This window comes from Limanda limanda, chromosome 7 (genome assembly GCF_963576545.1).
Source record: "Limanda limanda chromosome 7, fLimLim1.1, whole genome shotgun sequence".
Lineage (NCBI taxonomy): Eukaryota > Metazoa > Chordata > Actinopteri > Pleuronectiformes > Pleuronectidae > Limanda > Limanda limanda.
Genome location: NC_083642.1, coordinates 17,155,789 through 17,176,408, shown reverse-complemented (window position 1 = coordinate 17,176,408; position 20,620 = coordinate 17,155,789). Strand labels below are relative to the sequence as shown.

At 40.0% G+C, this 20,620-nt stretch overlaps 1 protein-coding gene across 1 annotated transcript in view; it reads right to left on the bottom strand.

The window, feature by feature from the left end:
• The window catches only part of LOC133005386 (neural cell adhesion molecule L1-like protein), a 35,568-nt gene extending 15,369 nt beyond the window's left edge, over positions 1-20,199 (bottom strand). The window contains exons 1-21 of the mRNA XM_061075048.1: positions 20,118-20,199; positions 19,602-19,710; positions 19,302-19,480; positions 19,073-19,195; positions 16,646-16,816; positions 16,276-16,314; positions 15,966-16,077; positions 15,452-15,633; positions 15,173-15,307; positions 14,549-14,689; positions 13,813-13,924; positions 12,411-12,577; positions 11,712-11,877; positions 11,211-11,335; positions 10,951-11,055; positions 6,453-6,650; positions 5,675-5,745; positions 5,351-5,573; positions 4,298-4,413; positions 1,571-1,775; positions 935-1,057 (exon numbers count right to left, since the gene is read on the bottom strand). Coding sequence (XP_060931031.1) covers positions 935-1,057; positions 1,571-1,775; positions 4,298-4,413; positions 5,351-5,573; positions 5,675-5,745; positions 6,453-6,650; positions 10,951-11,055; positions 11,211-11,335; positions 11,712-11,877; positions 12,411-12,577; positions 13,813-13,924; positions 14,549-14,689; positions 15,173-15,307; positions 15,452-15,633; positions 15,966-16,077; positions 16,276-16,314; positions 16,646-16,816; positions 19,073-19,195; positions 19,302-19,480; positions 19,602-19,710; positions 20,118-20,199 — 2,884 coding nt within the window. The remainder of the gene's footprint in view (positions 1-934; positions 1,058-1,570; positions 1,776-4,297; positions 4,414-5,350; positions 5,574-5,674; positions 5,746-6,452; positions 6,651-10,950; positions 11,056-11,210; positions 11,336-11,711; positions 11,878-12,410; positions 12,578-13,812; positions 13,925-14,548; positions 14,690-15,172; positions 15,308-15,451; positions 15,634-15,965; positions 16,078-16,275; positions 16,315-16,645; positions 16,817-19,072; positions 19,196-19,301; positions 19,481-19,601; positions 19,711-20,117) is intronic.
• Positions 20,200-20,620: the final 421 nt, after the last annotated feature.

Below are 20,620 nucleotides of genomic sequence, written 5' to 3'. Positions count from 1 at the left end.
TTTTTGCGGCACCGAACACTGTGGATATTTTATGTGTTTGTGAACACAGTGAGATTATTCATTTACTACTTACACAGCAGTTTCATGACTCCAGCGGATGTGCAGACTGCGCATATAGCACAGCATATATTTTATTCATAGAGTTTATAGAAGACAAAATCTGAAACGGGCTTGCATGTTACGCGGTGAATCATTTCATCTGAAAATATAAATAAATAACACACACACACTGCATGTGTAGGAGTATCTGTGTAAGGTCTGACAGAGGAGCAGATATTGAAGAGCAGGCCGGACTCTGTGGGTGTTGGTGGAGACGGCAAAGTCTCTGCCTTCACATTTCACACAAAGGACTTCAGAAATGTCAGCCAATGAAAGTGTGGGCTTTGAAAACAGGGAAAGCGTGATGAAAGACATTTATTCACAATAACTCCACTGAATGTTTGCAAGAGAAAACGCTCCTGGATGATGATGAATGCGGTAAGAAATTTGTAAAAGAGGCACAAACGGCATCGACTCAAATGATCTTTTCTTTTCTTTTCTTTTTTGCGAGAGGAGTTTCAGTCCGAGATCATCTGATATGAGAAACACTCAGGGAACTGTCAAACCACAATCTGAAGTAACCTGCTCAACTCACAACCTGGCTGTTTGCACACCATTGTGTAGTGATCGGTGTTAAACACTGCCACCTAGTGTCTGGAATGATAATACAGGTGGTGACAATTGGGGAAAGGGTAAGAGGAGGGTGTGAGCTGCATATTTTTTAGGTTTTTCAATTGGGAATTGAAACTATTATATATACTTAAAGATTAAGTGCAGTACCCCCCACCCCCACCCCCCAAACAAAGTCACTTCTTCGGATTTTTCTCAGCCCCCACCACCGAACCGAACTACTGCACAGACATTTATTTATGACAACAGCATTGGGTGTACGTACTGAGGTGGTGCTGCAGGAGATAACCAGTGAGGATGCCGTTCGCCTCCGGGGGGGGTCCCCATACCAGCAAAATGGAGTCTTTCTGCGCGTTGGAGGTTGTCAGGATAGGCACTTGTTCAGGAACTATGAAAAATTAAAATAATGTTAGTTAATCTGCTGAAAAGACACGTTCCTCCTAGTCCTTGTTTTTTTATTTTTTTACTAAGAGGATTTTAAATGTTACCTTTTATGCTTTTAAGCACTTTGTAACCTTGTTTAGATCAGTGCTGTACAATTAATGTTATTATCGTCATTATTTTTTTCCATGAGATTGCGCAAGTCAGACGTGTTCATGACAACAGGAAAATGTCTGGACTATTCAGGAGAGGAGTGGTAGAGCATGCATGTATATAATGTATAGCATGACGTATAATTTCTGCTACGTATAAATACCAAACCATCTGTATTCCTTCTGTGTTGTCACATGGGCTCACTCTGAAATTATCTGGACTGTGTACTAGGGGATAATGTTTGGATATCACATAAAGCTCCTCCTGAAAATTTCAGTAAAATATCCAGAGGTGAGTGAATGTCTGTGAGCAGCTTGAGTGTGTGAGAAACCCACATAAGTTAACAATATTAACAATATGACCTCACCTCCCTCTGGAGTGTTGAAGGTGACCGGGTCACTATTGGGCCCATTGCCCTTCTTGTTGAAAACGCTCACAATGAGTCTGTACTCGGTGAAAGGTTTGAGACCCGGTACGATGGCGTAACTCCTCTTCCCTGTGAAGGACAGCGACTGGCGTTCATCAAAAATCTTGTTGGGATTCAGCAGACTGTGCTTCCTCACCCAGTGAACCTGTGACAGGGAAGTAAGGGAAAATGTTAAAGAAACATATTACATTTATTTGAACTTATGATGGAGTTTTTGCATTTGGACTTTTTTATTTTGAACTTGTGTTTGGGGTTTTGGATTCTCGGACTTGCCTCTTTTTGCCCTTCGAGGTTTTTAATTTCCTGTTTTATTTTGAAACATTGTTGCTTGTGTTATCTCTTTTGTATCACTTCCTGTCTTTGTCCTGTTTCTGGTTGTCTGGACCTGTTCCTAATATGTTTCACCTGTGTTCTATTATCCTGGATCTCATGAAGTCTCTGTGTTTCCGTCTGTCTTGGGCAGTTCGTCTGTTCATGTTTTGTGCTACTAGGGTTTCCTTCCTTCAGGTGACTGGAATCCTATTTAAATAAACCTTTTTTATTCATCCATCATCTACATTTGGGTCCTGTTTATCAAACCCTGACATCTCAACCCAGCACAGAGACGACAGAGAGAGATGGAGAGGAGCAGCAATTAATGACTAGTTTCACTGAGGTAGATATCTGACACATGTTAACCGTGAACTCATTAATAGTGTTAAGGAATTTACAAACTTTAAGCGACGACACCTGCACAGATGGCTGAGTGACGTTGATGCCAAAGATCATCTCTTTTACAGGTTGTGTCACATAATATCACAGTTGTCATGCACAGCTTAAGGTGTTGCATACAGGAGTATTTTCAACTCTTGACCGCTTTTAAAAACGTGGGAGACCACAGACATAATGACAGATTTAATGGATTCTATCAGTTAGTCTTATTATTATTATCTTATAGTTGATTTTATAATCTTCAGAATGCACACACTAGATGATTTGGCCAAAACGTATGACACGTAAAGAGATTCTAGATTATCTGAAGAGGAAATCGGGGCCAAAATCTGCATGGTTATCTTATAGTGTGCGGCAGCCGCATTTTTGTCAATTCAGCAAGATACTACTACTTCTTTCAAAACTGAGTCAAGATCATTATGAAAGCAACAATATTCAGATTAGGGAAGTCTGAAACACAGAAAGTGAAAAAAATTGGGTTGCTCAAAATCTTACATTGTTACATTTTTGGGATAAAATATTTCTTTATGTGCTCCATTATAATGGATTCTCATTGTTATGTAGAATACATGGACACATTTTACTTTATTTTTAGAAAATAGTTACAATGTGTCATTTAATGTGTCACTCACATTGTACTGTAGAACCTGTGCAACCTATCACCATTAACTAGCCAAATTATGATGGAAAGCTGGGATTTAAAATTGTTTCTCTCAGAACTCAGGCTCAGGTGTAGTTTGACAAATTCTGGGTATAGTATCGCAAGAATAGTAAGATTCAATGATTTAAAATCACAAAATTATATTTTTGCATCTGTCTCAGTTTTGCCACATTAAAATGTTAATTTGCTGTCACAGTATTAGTTGATATGGGCACATGTAAGAAACAGTTGAAATGAGTAGTGTCTGTTTCCTGGGAATCTGTCCTTCGTTATGACACGCTGGAGACAGGTGAGTGACAAGGGGTAGGAGAAGATATATTTATATTATAAGACCTAGAAAAATATGCTAGAAGAAAAATGTAATTGCACTAAACCAGGTAGAGGACATAGACTTTCCAAAGGTAACTTTTCAACAAAAAGCTAGTGGTGTTAGCCAGCAACTTCATCACAGTGACATAAATTCATTTTAGATTACATTAATAACAGTATAAGTGTGTGGCCTAGGGGGTAGAGTGGGCGTTCTCCAACAAGAAGGTCGCCGGTTCAAACCCCACTCTTCCCCTTCTGCATGCCGAAGTGTCCTTGGCAAGATACTGAACCCCTAAATGGCCCTTCATAAATGATGGGTGTACGCTTTAGACCAAAGCATCAGCTAAATAACATGTAACGTGTAATGCACCTGAAGAAGAAATTGAATGCACGTATTCAAGTTGATGATTTGAATTTGTGTTATTACTTAAAAAAGGTTTACATGCTTTAATGTTCAGAAAACACATCACTTTCCTCAGTGTCAATTGCTGCAGCTCCTCTTTTCAGTCTCTGTCTGAAACTCTGTCTTTTTACGCCCCTCTCCATATAAAGCCCAGTCTCCTATGATTGGCCAGCTGGCCCACTGTGTTTCAGGAGCAGTGTTTTTTGGCCTTTTGGCTTTTGAACTTTGAATAACTTTTATGTACACAAAAGTCTTTAGAAATCACTAGAATAAAGGGAAGAAAATTAAAAAGCAAAATATTTCTCCCTTAATTTTTTGTCCAATAATTGCAAATTCTCTAAAATTAATTTAAAAGAAAGTTAACAATTTTACCTTCACCTCAGTAGTGCCAAACGTTATTTGGTATGTCCTGTTGATGCTATTAAATTATTTAATTGACTGAAATTCCATCTTTGTACATATCTGGTGAAAAATGACCAACCCATTACTGGGATGAAAAGTGCTACATAGTCACTGGGATTTACTCTTCAGTTAAATGTATTCTGAAAAAATAAAATCCTGCTCAAGCGCAAAGGAAACTTACATTGTAGCCCCCGAGATGACCTCTGACTGTGGCAGGTGGAACCGGGGTCCAGCTAACTCTCAGAACAGTGGTGTTGATCACCTCCACCGCGATGTCCCGCGGTGCCGCAGTGGGAACTGAGGAACAACCAGCGAGAGGTCAGCAACACAGACAACCTGCAAACAACAGGCCACCTTCGCAGAGCCTCTTTCTCACCACCATGAAACGTGTTTAAAGAAAGACTATTGACTAAGATACAGAGAGCGGAACAACAACAAAAAGAATCTTCTCTGAGCTGATATTTTAAAAAACGGAGGAGGTCATCCTTTCGCTTCAGGTTGTGTAGATGAGATTTGTTGCTGGCTGCGTTGGTAAATAAATAGAAAAGCTAAGAGATCAGCGTTAAAGTGCAGAAATACATTCTGAGCTGGACACAAGATAAAACACCTCACTTGTTCAAAGCTGGGTTTTTTTACTTGAGGCAAAAAGAAATTCAAGACACGGCATGAGATAGAGAAATACTCTTAATAATTTCTTCTCTACATGGTACTGTACTGGTATAGGGGGAAGGATGGAAGCACAGCAGACACTAGAGAGGGAAGCAGCCATTGTGCCCCAGCGGGCCGACAGTGCAAAGTGTGTCGTGATCTGTCAAATCTCCGACAGCTTCTGAGACCGAAGCGCAAAATTGGCATTCCTCTGCTCTACAAAGGTTATCTGCCACCTGCTGGATTTGAAAAGGGGATTTTCTTCTCTTTTTATCTCTTCTAGGAGGGAGGGAAAAGTCACTATTTCAGACTAACTCACACAGGGTTAACACCATGGGCCAAAGAAAAATAAAAGAACCTAACCTGAAACATTTTCCCGCAGACAATGCCAAAAGACAACTGAAGACAGGATGACACGAGAAGTTCACAAGAAAGTCACAAGTGAAGCAACACTTACATGTGCCAGTTCCGCCTCGGGGTGTGTTTTAATGAAGCGGAAACCGATGTGCTTATAGACATGTTATATAATGAAATTATATTGTATAAAAATATACAGTCGAGGAAGTATATTAATTCTACAACTCACCATCTTCTCCAGAGTAACCCGTGACGACTTTGGGTTCAGGTCCCCACCCGTGGCTGTTCCTGCTCTGGATTTTGATCTCGTACGGGACGAACGTGCTCGTGTTCCTCACAACAAATGAGTGTCTTTTCTCCATGTGATCCTTCCAGGTGTCCTCCACCCCCAGTTTCCTGTAGCTCACCTTGTACTCCAGGCCCGGGCCGTTGTGTTCGATTGGCAGCAGCGGCTACAAAGAGACAATATGCTGATGACTTAGCAATCACTAAAAACTACTAAAATCTTTTCTTACGTATATGTTATACTTTCTTATAAAAATCTTTCTCTCACCTCCCAGGTGATGTCCATTTGATGAGGAAGGTGTCCTTGAATTTTGATGTTCTCCGGGTTCCTATCAGGAGCTTTGGAGTAATTTGTTAAATTGTTTGATTATATAACAATAAATGAAACATGATCAAGTATCTTGTGTTAATGTTTACTACAGTATATCTACTGCAGCCCCTCACAGCTAAAGTGCATGTGCCTATCGTTACAAATCAGCATCAAGAGATCCTGATTTCATTACACATATATGAGCTCAGTAAATCCAGTTTTTTCTCATCAAGCAGCCAAAACAAGAAAAGACATACAAAGTAAACTAATTGTAATCCTTAAGGCAACTTAAGTTTTATCTCCATCTGTTCTTGCTGGAGTGTATTCATTTGTTTTAATCTTTTCATTCACTTTAATTTAAATCTTAGAACTGTATTTATTTCAACTGCTCTCACTTGTGTTTTTTCCCTTTTGCAAATTTGACTGTTTTGGTTCTTTGTGTTTTCTTGGTGTCTCTGGATGTTTTGTTTATTTTCTATTGTAAATCTCTGCTTCAATGTATTCTGAGTTAAAATACAGGTTGAAGGAATGAAAGTCAAGGTTCAGCAGCCACATATAAGGAGCCAATGCTGAGGGCCTTCCGGCTCTACTGCTACACAGTCCTTTTGATAAAGGCCGTAGCCTCTCCACACAGCACCTCTCTGCAAACTTCAAAAGAAGGATAAAAAAGTTGCACACTTTCACCACTGACAGATAACAACATCAGAAAATGTTAATTAAAAGGAGTAGGTCCTACCAGCAGGGGATGTTTTGTATCTCTCAGTGGGCTCACTGGGGGGTCCGGGTCCGACCGCGTTCACAGCATACACTCTGAACTGGTAGTTAAGGTGTCCATTTAGTGCCAGCTCGGCTGTTGCCTGGTTACCGGGGACTTTCTGTAGCTCCCTCCACCTGCCGGGCTCCCATTGGCTCTCCTCGTACTCCACTATAAATTCTGTGCTCACAGAGGAGATGGCACCGTACATAACAATTACACATTCAGCCATCACCATATGAACTGATGATCACATCCGCTGGGAGAGCATGAATTAAACTCGTTTTATTTAGACATTCTTCAACCTACAGTACAGGTAGACTAATAAAAGAGATGTTCAACAGTGTAATAAATGTGATGAGTGGATAAGACGATCAATAAGCTTGTGAGTGAAGAATGAAGCTGGAGTCACGAGGTGATTAGCTCAGCTTCCTTGATATAAGGACATGTATCTGCCTTAAAGCCAAATCGGCAATTTTTGTTATTGTACAGATTAAACAAATAGGATATTTACACTACCCTGAAGTGCAAATCACAATACAGAACAATAAATCACAAAACACAACGTAGTGAGGTGCCTGCTATTGCCACAACCCATCGCTGATTGGATGGAAGCACTGTCCACGTGTTTTGTGATGTGTTGTTGTTTTTGGTGTTTTATTGACATTTGCACTTCGTAGATACTCCATGTTTATTAGTGAACTTTAGATGTGCTGGTAGATTGATGTGAGGGAGCCATGCTAGTTTCCATGCTAAGACGGGCTAATCACCTTTTGACCCCATCTCTGTGCTAAATGCTCAGACATCCCAGAGGTGTTGATCGTATCATTTTTTGAGTATATGTTGAATTTAGATAAACTTAAAAGACCCATTTTTTTACTGTTAAAAACAATAAAAAGCAACTCTCTGCCAGAATCCCACCACAGCGTCAGTCCTGCTGCTGAAATGACGGATGTGTAAATTAGTGAAGCAACACTTCACCTATGAGTGTGTTGAAAATGATGAAGTGTTCAAAATCCCAATTAACTACTTGGTATAGAGTGCCTCAAGTGAGTGTTTGTCATGGAGGGAATAATAAATGGGTAAACAAAGGGAGGATTTCAGACATGGACATTTGACAATTTCCATGACTAATTAATTAAATTAAATGAATATTTCAATACACTTCCACCTGGTGCTCAGCCAAATCCACAGTAAATGTTAATTGAACCTATTACGCTAATTTCCAGCTTTATATTTTTATTCTGGGACTCCATTAAGCTCTCCATTAAGACTTTATTATCTCAAACCGTCAGTTATGCAGTTCCTCAGCTTTTGACTGAAACAAACAATATAAGCTCAGATCCCGAAAAGCTCACTTTCTTCTGACTGGTCAACTGGTCGAAGATGTACTATAAAACTGAGTAACTAGTAACTAAATCTAAGTAACGAGACATACGTGACTGAAAATGGCCTCTTGTTGTATCCATTCAGACATATTGAAGTCCACACTGGCCCAGGATATGAGTGTGCACAAACAGGATGTCTCAGTTCTGCGAATATTACAACCGCTACCTAAAACAAGAATTATCGCCCTGTGGTTGTATGTCCCTCCAGCTGTTCCTGACATATTGCATTCACAATAATGGGAGGTCAACTTGACCTTTGACCACTGACATCTAAACACTCATCTTTGAGTCAAAGTGACATCTGGTCAAAATTTGAAGAAATTCCCTTAAGGCAGAATTGAGAAATGACGTTCAATGGCCAATTTTGAAAGAATTCGCTCAATGTATTCTAAGAATAAAGCAAAAATAGGATTTGAGGAGGTCACCATGACCTTGACCTTTGACCTTAGACAACCAAAATCTAATTTGCTCATCCTTGTATCCAACTGAACATTTGTGCCAAATTTGAAGAACTTCCCTCAAGTTGTTCCCTCAAGCTGCTACGTGTAGCTCCTACGTAATACTAGTTCAACTAACTGCTATTAGTTGAACATGTGGAATGTATGATAAAATACTAACTGGAATTGAAAACTTCTAGTGTTAGGACATACAGACATGCATATTGAGAGAGAAATGTTGTTTTGCTATCACCACACAAATGTATAATAAACCTGGACCTTGGATCATTTGATTTGATGATTTTGTTGAAATGCCTGTAGAGATCAAGTTGACAGTTTCAACAGTTTCAAGTTTACCACTTTATTTTAAAATGTGGCCATGTTGAATATGGACATCCGACATTGTATCATCATATAAATAATAATAGTAATAAATAACAGGCCTCTTAGTTTAAAAAGTGCTGGCCTCAAACTGCTGTCCTTGCTCGGAGTTGTTTGATAAACAAATAAACTAGAATAAAAACATTTCTCTCTCACCAATGATCTTCAGGTGAGACTGTTCTCATTTCTGATCAGTGCTATCACATATCAAAGCTTAGGGGCCGTTCAAGCCTACAACAGGACACATCTATCACTCGATTCAATTCTGATCAAAACTAAGCTCCAAAAATAAACGAGTCCCCGTTTTGGAGCGTAAATAGGAAACCAGCTTCCTCGCTACGATCCTTAGCACTTTACAAGCTGCAGCCATGTCTTTTTTCACAACACTCAGTTTGCACTCAGCAGTGATCACAGCAGCAGAAGCTGTTAACAACCCTTTTCACAACAGAGGAGACGTGGTATTTAGTGATGTGCAGGAGCTAAATGGGGAGAATCAAAGAGAGACTCTAATCCAGTATTTAACAACGGTCTGTAGATTCTAAGTGCTGCATAATGTTGAGATGTGGTCTGGCTTCCATAATTAGCAGGAACTGGCAAAGTCCCATCTTCCTGGGAAACAGGTATGTAACCGTAACTAGTTACGCAGTGTTGATGTATAATAGAGTCCAATATGCATTTGTAACATTTACTGTTGTAACTACACAAAATCTGTGTAAATAGCATTTGCTTTCTGTGCCCTAACATGCACTTTTTGAGACCCCTCCATATAATCATGTGTCTCCTGATTCATCTCTCCCCTTTACTCCCTCAGAGAGGTAAGCAACATTTTGGTCATTCAAATTTCCGTATGTTAGCCTCTCCTTATTATGTATTTAAGTTGTGTCTCTCGAAACCACCGGTTACTTGTTTAAAGGTGTATTTAGATACAACATATGTAGGTTTGTCTGAGAAGTCAAGATATCTGCATTTTGTATTTACTTTAAATGTAATAAAAAATGTTTGTGTATGTGTCCTTTTTGCTTTTAAAAACAGTATGTATCCTTTCTGTAATATAACAATAAATGTTTGTTTTAACCATCTTCAAGGGCCCCTGTGAATCATGTTGAGGTGACGGAGGATATTCAGTACATGTCTTTGTTCTTCACATAGTTCTTGCAACGCTTCAAGGTGTGTTTGGGCTTAATATCTACTCCAGTAAGACATAAATCAGAGGGTTCAGCATGTCTGAGGAATGGAGTGGTACTTCTCCTCGGTCAGGGTGTAGTCAGTTAGCTAAAGGTGTTTAATTCCACAGCAGAATACCTCCACCACCAGGTTTCACATTGGATTGATTCATTGTCTCTCCTGTTCGTCTCCTTAGAGACACGCTTCTGTCTCCGACCTTCAATCTTCAACTTGGATTTATAAGCAAACGGGACCTTTTTTCCTCTGTGAAATGCTGGTATTTCTTAGTCTACTCTAAAGTTGTTGGCCTTGTTCCCTCTCCTGAGGAGTGGTTTAGAAACTGCCATTACTCCTCTTCAAGAAAGTACTTTTTTTGATTGGAGTCTTGAGTTCAAAATTGTGTTTCTGTGATGAAGTAGCTTTTCTCGGGTAGCAGGGCTTGACGTATTGATCTTCTCATGGTGCAGTCACTTGTGGTCTGATCAATTGTAGTTTGGGTAAAAATGATCCAGTTTCTGCAAAGCGTTTCAGAGTGTGATGCACCGACCTTTAGTCTAACCATGACTGACGCTGAGAAAGTCCCCTTTTTGATTAGGCGCAGTATTATTCATATCAGGTTAACGATGGAAGGGATAAAAATTGATTTGGTCAGTGCTTCATCTTAATTTTTCAGAATATAACACCTTGTGTTTTAAAAAAAATTCTTAATCATCACACCTTCTGATAATGTCAATGTTCACATGAAAACATATTAGTAATTTTAAGTGTGTCCTTGATTTTTGGAACCTTACATTGAACTGTGAATCGTGTTCTGACAGTAAATCTATTTGAACCTCTTCTATCCTCAGCTGGGTGTGTTGGGTGGCTGCTAATGGCCCAGGCTGGTACGATATAATCAGTTTGAAATGACAACATCATAAATCCAAAATACTCTTTTGATGTGTTCTTCTTCTGTATCACATGCCTATTATTTTGTAATCAAATTAAAATCACACATAATAACATCATTATCCGGCTATAAAGTGTTGTAAGTGGTGTAACAACTGATGGTCACATTTTTCTTTTGCACCTCTACAACCCAATAAAAGAGGATAAAGTTTTGACCTCTACCTGTTACAGAGCTGTTGTGATCACTACCAGGTTTCCAAGACAATGTGACGTCCCTTGGGACCTTAAGTTCAGAAAGCACGATATTCGTTGGAGCATCAGGAACGTCTGCAACACAAAACACACACACAGAAACCTCAGATCAGCAACTGTCCGTGCAATTCAACAACCAAACAACAGTTGGTAATGCTAGATGTTATAAATCAGAAATGTGTAATTAATATGTAATGAATGAACTTTACATTACCAACAAAGTATCTTACCCAGTACTGTGAGATGTGCAGCGGCATTGTCCTCATCTAGACTGGTTCTAGCGATGCATGTGTATATTCCTTGATCACTCAGGTTCACATTCATGATCTGCAGCATGCCATCGTCTATAAAGTATCTGATCACGTGATGAGAACAGATTTTATTAATTGCTGAATTTAGATTTAGAAAGTATCAAGAAAAGAGTGTAATTTAAACAAAATGCGCATTATATTAAAAAGGAATGTGTTATTTTTCAACATATGAATCAAGAAAGGTTTCCTTAACCTTTTCCAACAAAGGTTAAGGAAACTGCTGCAGCATTTGTAGATATTCTGTTCCTTAACTAACCAGACCAAAATATATGTTAAGTCTATAAAGAATATGGAATTCATCTTTTGGGATGTTTAATAGTTATTTTTCCTTGCTTAGCATTAGCAGGCAAAAAAAGAGAATGAACTTCACCATTTTAAACAGACACATCAGAAAACTGACTGAACACTGATCAACTCTACCTGGACTTCTCCTCAAAGGGAGTCAGGATCTCCTCCCCATCCTTTATCCACACCACTTTGAAGGAGCTCCGCAGGGTTTTATCATATTCTACCTGGCACGTCAACTGGGCTGTGCTCCCGCTGATGATCTCCGCGTCCTGAGGCGGAGCTACTATTTTCGTAGGGTCTAAAGATAAAACATCCCCGGGATCAAACAGAAACGATTATCTTGTCAGGCTGGAGCTAGAGAAATCATGATAAGATATATTTGAAGTTTTCTTTCTCACTGTGACTATGATGACATTAATGGGTTAACAAAAAAGGAAATGTCTCACATGGTCATTTGCATGTATGAAATGCCACGAAAAATATGTATTTGTAATTATGCTCCTCTCAAAAGATAATTCATGCTGCTTCTTCTTATAACCTAAATGAAAGACAATCAGTGGCTTTTCATCGTAAACATGCCAGTTTCATGCATTTGTTTTAGTTTTGTGTACAAGCCAAAGCTTTCTATTGAGCAAGGGACCTGCAAAAACCTGTCACAGTAAGGGCCTAGTGTGTTTATATCACAACCACCCTTTCACTTTAAAGGGTCAGTTCACCTGAACAGGGAAAAAAACCTGCGCTCTGAAACTGTTTATCTTTTGGATGAACTGGTCGTGTGCAGTGACTTTGCTCAAAGGAAGCGAAATTATTCATTATTATCATTTTACTGACCTTTCACATTCAGCAGAGCAGTGACAGCTGACTCCCCCTCCGTATTAAAGGCGGCACACACATATTCCCCCCTGTCGTCTTTTTCTGCTCTGATGATTTGCAACGCTCCGTTCTGCAGAGACAAAAATCGCTCTCCCTTGATAGTTTCTGGATCATCGTCTTTGGCCCTGAAAGACAAAGTTTACACAGCTTTAGAGTCTGTGTGTATAACAGCTGAAGAGCAAATCAATCATTGTCAATATAGAGGCACTTTGAATTTTAAGTTTTAAAAATAATCAGTCTTAGTCAGAATTGATTGAAATCATGTATGCCTATTTTATTTTTATTATAATTTTGGCTGTTTCTCCTCCATACAGTAAATCATCCGTAGCCTATCATACAGTTTGTCTATATAAAAATTCAAGAAATCTCACTGTATGTTATTTGCATATTAAAGAACTGTTCATGTCATTGCCTTCACACCGTATCTGTACTGTTTAGGGCGCAGGGAAGTCAAATGTTGAATTTGTTTTAATTTGGACGAGCTATACGTTCATTATTAATACAATTTAAAATATACCAACAACTTCCTCTGCTAAATCCGCCATAGGTTTCCGAAGAGAGCCATAGGTTTCCAGCTCAAAGTGGGCGGCTCACCTGTCTCCATCTTGCCAGTGCCTTACTCCTCCTACTTCCCAGTTAATCCAAAAATGGGAGAGAGGTGGAGCTGAGGTGGGCCGGATAAAGACTGGTTGTTGAACCACGCCCACATGGCTCGACGATACCTGGCTAGCTCAGGCTAAGGGGCTAGGTTGGGTGTTAGCATGTGTTGCTATCAGGCTAGAACAGTGGTCTTGTAATTTATCTTGTTTATTTTTTTCCTTTGAGATTAAGTTAGTTGCTCACTTACTTCTGAAAATAACTGGAAATCATGATCTCAATGAAAGGAAAACAGATCTAGGCATGTTGCCTTCATTAAAGTAGAGCATGATTTAATAGGAACAGAGGAGCTATCTTAATGATATTCTGGTAAAGTTAAACATGTTTTGTTCCGTTCTGTTTGAGATCCTATTTCCCATTTGTGGAGCTGCAGCAGAGACAAAAGGCTCGTTGAAACATTTAATTAGACCTTTTCCATGGAGCGGAGGAGGATTCTCTCATTACACAGACACAAGTGTCATCATCAGACTATTTCATGCAAACACCTGAAGCACTGTGGAACTGATAGCATGACTCTCTGCTATTAAACTAAGCGGCATTTCGTTCTCTGGGCTGCAGCACAGACAGCACAGGGGGTTTGCACAATGCATACTGATGCTGTGATGTAACTACACGGATGAAATCATAGTTACATCAGAGTAGATGAAGGTGTCAAGCATGACAGATGTCACCATGACTAATTCCTCATATTCTTACGACTTACCAAGTGATGGTCGCTGGTGGAGAGCTGAACACAGTGCAGTCCATGATGATGTGATCACCCAGTATTACATCATACTCTTGGTAGTCCCTCGTCAATATCAGAGGAATCACATCTAAAGGAAAGTGGAGAGCGGAGAGATAACAGCTGCTCAAATGTCAAGTTTTCACAGAGGGGACAGATTCGCTGAAACACGGATAATATTCACCTATACATAAAAACTCTACGTATATACTTCAATTCATAATGGTGCAATAAATTAAAGTCTAAGAGTATTAACCAGGAAAAAAATATAAAAGTATGTAAATTGTTTTACTCAATACATTGAATAACAGTAAAAAAAATGTCAAGTGGATAAAAGCAAAACATAAAAATAGCCTTTTACCTTATGATTTCTGTGATGCATATAATTTCTATACTAAAACATATTGGCTGGGTGAAGCTACTTTCATTTTTAAAATGCACATGTATATAATTAGGGAAATCCAGCAATAACTATGTCAGGTACAGGGTCACACAAGCTCAGAGCAGCTTACATGAACTGCTCCTGGCTGAGCTTGGTGTTGGATACAAACAAACAGACAAAACCTGTCGGGTTCAGGTGTTATTTGGATGATTTCTATTCTATTTAAAGTAGCAGAAGATGATTGTGGTCAACCTATAAGAAGAACTATACACGCAGAAACTAGCTGCAGGTGTAGCCCAGAGAGTAAGTGTAGTCTTTTGTTGTAACACTCACTCGTGACCATGATGTTAACGTTGGCCAGAATACTGCCGTGAATGTTGGAGGCCTCACACTGGTACACAGCACTGTCCTCTTGTCTGGCGTTATGCAGCAGCACAGTGTCGTCGAGCACCCGCCTGTTGCTCCCAGGGTCGTCTGAGAGAAACACACATAAACATCAACAAAGACAGAACATTAAGATCCTTCCACAGCAACTAGAGCACGGCTCACATGTTTGAAGGCTAATGCTGATGGCAGCAATAGTAAGGATTAATCAAATTGATAAATCAGAAACTTGGCAAAACTTGGCAAGATTTGCAGCTGTTTTATAAAAATCATAAGTCAAATTAATTTGGTTTCAAACTGGTGATACATTACTTTGGGGTTTCACTCAATTTTTATTGAAATGATGAATTCATAAATATAAAACATAATCACCAGATTAACTCATAATAAATATAGCTGCACTTGTAAAATAGTAATAGTATCAGTAACTTAGGGGATTGTGTTTTATATTTACAAAGAGTACAAATCGTTCATTGTCAAGCCTGTCTCTGAAGACACGTCACAGAACAGCTGCTTGCTGGTTGTGCGCCTGAAGCAAAAAAAATGACAACAACAAGAATTGTTCCCAGTCACCTTCGAACAGTTTTCCGTTCCTCCTCCACATTATGTCTGGCAGTGGTTTTCCGCTGACCGAGCACTTGATGTGAACATCAGACCCGATCACAGTCAGCTGGCTCTGAGGAGGCTCTGTCAGCCACTTTGGCGGCTCTGGGAGACATTGAGGAGAGTTGTGTTGGTCTTAGTCAAAACAGCTGCTATCCCTGTGTCAGCAGCTTTGCCTTTTAAGGCAAAACAAATGGACTGACACATGTAAACAGTATATACAGTGATCAGGCCCTGATGTTGACCTACCTTCCACTATGACGTCAAAGTAGTGGACAACCTTTCCACCAGAGTTTTCCGCGGTACACATGTATTTCCCCTGATCCCGCTCCTCCACAGCAGAGATGCTCAACAGCTTTCCACGGTTTTCAAATTTTTTCCGCTCTGGCATGTCTTCCCCCATTTTTATCCATTTCACCTTCGGAGTGGGACTACAACATTAAAACAATGACATATTATGACTTGAACTCGGTTGAGCGCAGACCTCTGCCAAGGCCCAACAGTCCCCTTATGCAACCATTTTTAAATTCACTTGATTCAAATTTATATTTCACATCAAATTGCACACACTCTGTATATCAGTCCTCCTAAACTCCTCCTAAATGTCTGGATTCTTTTTTAATCAAGATACATGAATTCTTTTCTAACATTTCAAGGGAATTGGTTTAGTAGGTATCCAGTAATCTTGCTGATCAACAAACTAAAAAAGCACTTCAATTAATAATGTTAAATGTATAATGTGGTTACTGTAGCATATACATACAATCCCTCTGGAATGCACTCGAGCTTCAGATCTCTCCCCTTCAACAGCACCTTCTCTGTCTGAACACCAGAGGGCAGCAGCAGGCCAGCTTTTCTCACTGGGGGGGCTTCAACTGCAGCGACCACAGAGAGACTTCATCACTCACATGACTCGTTTGAATCAGTCCATCAAATTACAGACGAGTTCACAGACAATATCGCATTTGCAGTTTTGTGCAGCAAGCAAACTGACAGCGTTTCCTTTTCACATAGCAGCAATTTTTTTTTGATTTAAATTGTGAAGGCTTTGATGTGGGAATAATATGACTCACTAGCATTGCTGGCGTTAGCAGTTTTGTTGTCAGGTTTCACTGGAAAAGAAAACAGAGAATGCCGTGAGAATCATACGGGCAGTGATGGTTGTTGCTTTGTCCTCGTCAGCTTTTGTTTCTCAATCACACCTAGAGTTTCCAGGAAAATAAACATGACAAGGCAAGCCCCTGCTTCGTGGAATGCAGCAGAGGAATATTTTAAATATACAAATAACATGCAAGCATTTTCTTTTTACACTCTTGGTAGAACCTGAAATGGGTGTAACTGATTCTTATCATTATGCCTCGCAGGGATCTGTTATTGGCGCCATGCGAAATAATTTTGACTCAAAGTTTGACTTAAAGCCAACAGGACTACTATTCAACTTACAGCTCTTGACCACGACAGCCATGGGGGACTTCTGGATGATGGCGCGAAATATGGAGAAGGCGACAAAGCAGCAGTAATCCTTCCGACTGTCTTTCTGAAAGGCGTTAGAGAAGTACAGGTTGCCGTCGACGTCCATGGACACCCTGTCATCCTGCTCAATGTGCTGGAGATCTGGAAAAGAACATTTGTGAATCAGTGATATGCAATCACTGTTGACAGTGTACGTGTCTAATGTCAACCCATATTATCGTATATCTTATACCTTCTGCTCTACATCTTATCGGATTTACATTTGGCATGTGTATTGTAAGAGGCCCAATTCAGTGCAGTGTCAAATTTAGTAAATTTGGACAAGCGATATGTTCAATATTAATAAAATGTAATAAACAGGTGACCGGCGCTCTCTAGCGGCAGCTGCTGGGACCCTTCAACATAAGGGGCTTTGTTGATCACAGCAACAGCAGGTTCACAACAACCACAACCACAACTGATTCTCCCGTTCGGGGTTCTGTGGACTGACTCCGGCAGCTGGTCTTTATTTGCCGCGGCTCAATTACTGCACTGTCACTTTTACAGTTCCAGCTAGAAAGCTGCGACCAGCATCGCCACAGGTCAAGCAAACTGAACGAGCACTGCACTAGTTTGTTAAAGTAGGACGACATGCATTCTCTAATAGATTCACTGGGTGCACCGGGGGGGGGGGGGGGGGGGGGATCAAAGGCGAAAATTACTTCAACAACCTCCTTGTCGGACATCACATCAAACTGAAACACAGCACAGCCTCACACTGTTTCCACTGGACATTAATGGAAATGCCCTGAAGTGTTTCCTTGTGTAGTACAGAGCCAGTGAATTCTTTCAGTGCAGTTCACTACAGTGCACTTCACTGGGACAGCAGATTCGTTAAGATCGAGCTATTAATGGAAGTTATGGGTCAGTGACGCTCTGTTTCACTCCTTCATCTTCCCATTCACAATATTTAACAGCTTTATTTAAAACACAGCCTCCAGACATTAGTTGTACAAAGAAAACTCGTGAACTAAAATGTCCACCTCATGGTTGTAAGCATACGCCAGCCAGTCAGGTTTCAGTTTACATACACGTCCAGGTCATATGGAGAAATGGAGATTTTTAACCAAATTATAAGCATTTTGTCCTAATGAGCAAATTACCTGACGAGATGAGTTATGGACAAAAAAACATGTTGTGAGATCAAAGTATCCTTGAGCTTTAACCACTAAATAAATCAGTCCATCTTTGAGTCCAAATGAATATTTGTTCCAAACTTAGAGAAATAAGTCCTCCAGGTATTACTAAGATATCGTGTTAGTCAGGTAAAATGTCCAAATGAAAAACTGTGTTTGTGAGGTTTGCATTGACCACGACCTTTGATCTTTGGCCATCAAAATCTCATCAGTTTATTAACGAGACCATCAAACATTTCGGCCAAATTTGAAAGGGAATCTCAAAATGTCATGTTCACAAAAGTTGGATGTGCAGAAAAACAGACCATTGCCAAAGCAGAGAAATAGAAAACTTCTCTTTTTATGTCAAATGGAACTAAAGGGAAACATGAGTCATTAACACGAAGCCCAAAATATTTCCATTCACTGTTTTTCCTTGACTTGTCTGTATTTCAGAGAAGCTACTATATATATATATTCAATTATTCTTTAAATGTTTGATGTATCAGTTGTTGTGACAGAATATAAATGTTAAATAGATATAAAGTTAGACTAAATCAAACAGAGTCTAGTACTCATAAACTAAGAACTTTAAACAAACAGTGTTTCCATTCATTGTGTCTCATGCCCGTGTGTAACCTCTCATGCCTTTTTTTCTGATATTGGCCAGTTAAATTGGGGACGAGTAAGAACCTCTTGAAAGTTCGGACAGAAAACTCAGCCTCTCTCCACTGAGCACTTCAGACAGAAGTGAGGTGACCTTCATCACAGTAAATCACTTTGTTTGGTAGTGGTGGGGATAAGGGTGCAGCGAGTTAAAAAATTCCAAAAAAACACAAAGCACCATTTCAAAGGTCACCAGCTACTTTTGTTTGTCTGCGCAGAAACTCAGGAAGGAGTGACACAAACAGACGTCCACAGTATTTACACTTTCCCCAGAGCCGGACTCGATACCAGAAGCACTGATTAGGACATGATGCCTGACGAGCGTCGCACACATGATCTTAAAATAACATAAATAGGTCTGACAGCCTCTTAAACACTCTCCCAGCAAGCAAGTTTAGTAATTTTCTGAAACAGTCAGCCACACACACTGGGCTGTGATTAGCAGGTGTGCAGAGGAGGGATAGCAGCCGGGATTTCAACGTTTATCTAACACTTAAGTTTACATTATCTTCATTCATGTCATCAACCTACACACAGGCATATCCGCCGTGTAAGTTACAGTTGCTTCTTTACTCACCAATAGTCATCCAGTAGATCTGCCGCTGACCCATACCCTGCGGAGGGTTGCACTTCAGGACGATTGGCTCTCCCTCCTTCACAACAACCGGATCAATTTCCTCCTTCGGAAACTTAGGGATATCTAATAACATTTAAAAATACGGTTAACACAGTTGTGTGATGCCTCTGAAAAGCATTGGTCAGCAACTTGACATGACAGCTGAGTTTACTGTGTGAAGATTACTTACTGGGAACCATCAGTTCAATCTCCTCTGTTATGGCAGTTCCCAGTTTGTTGAAGGCGTAGCATCTGTATTTACCCAGGAACTGGGTGAGCTGTTTGAAGTGAAGCACAAAAGTTCCCCCTGTGTTGTTGGTTGTGATGTATGGAGGAGTAAAGTCCTCGCCATCTTTTGTCCATCTGTATCTATGAGAGCAAAACACACAGTGGGGTTCCTTCAATCAATCTCTGATCAGTGATCAATGATTAGTGATCTGAGCTGTGATCTTGTCTGATTATTTAAATTTGTAATGTTGAGGTCACTTACTGTGGTGGTGGGTTGGCCTTAGCTTCACACCTGATGGTGATAAAGTTGTCAAAGGGAAGGCCAATGACGGGACCTGAGGTTTGAGTTATTATGGTCGGAGGCTGCTCCACTAGAACAAGGAGAGACATACACAGATGATAAATGTTGTCATGATGTTGAGAAGTCTTGGAAAAACAAGTTGTGTGCCAACAAAGCAGAGTAATCGGGACAAATAAGGCGCCTTCGACAGTCAGGGAAGTACAGGGGCACACCGGGACTCGAATGCAAAACAAAGAAACCTCTGCTGCAAGAGCTGTGACTTAAACAATTTACTTTAAATTTAGATTTGTTTGTCCTTTTTCTAACAGCTCCAAACATTTATGCTCAGGCAGGATGGACATCTACAAACACTTACAGCTAAAGATATAAACAGGCCTTTCTGAAAAATGTTATTCTACTCCGCACAAAGTGAGAGGAAAATCAAGATTTGTAATCTCCTTTATACTGGATATCAAGTTAGCTAGCACAACTTCCTACCTTCCAGAGGGATATTGAGGCCTGCTGCTCTGGAGGTCAAGGCCAGAAACAGAACCAGCTGAAGGCCCCCCGCCAACCTCATTCCCCTCCACTGGTTACTGGAGACAGTTGCGATCAGGAAAACGTTGTCGTCACTTGGAAATCGTAAAGCACAGAGGACCTGGAGGAGTCAGAATAAGATCAAACTGTGTAAATCCCAGGTTCAGTTATAGGGAGCTTAAAAGCAAGTGTTCTAATCATAGGTATAAACCGCTGAATGGACATCGCAGGGGGGATATCTGCTTGGTTCTAACTGGGCTGCAAATTCTCACATAAATGGCAGTAATGTTGAAAATGTTCTATTGACTATGGCTTAATGTGAAGTGAACTTAAAGACAACCAGAAGTAAAATACATAAATGTGATCTGACAGCATTACAATCCATACATTTTCTCTGATAATGAAAATCATTTTTAAAGATTCTGTGCCTCAGGGGAAGAAAATGCTCTTTGTGATGTTTTGCA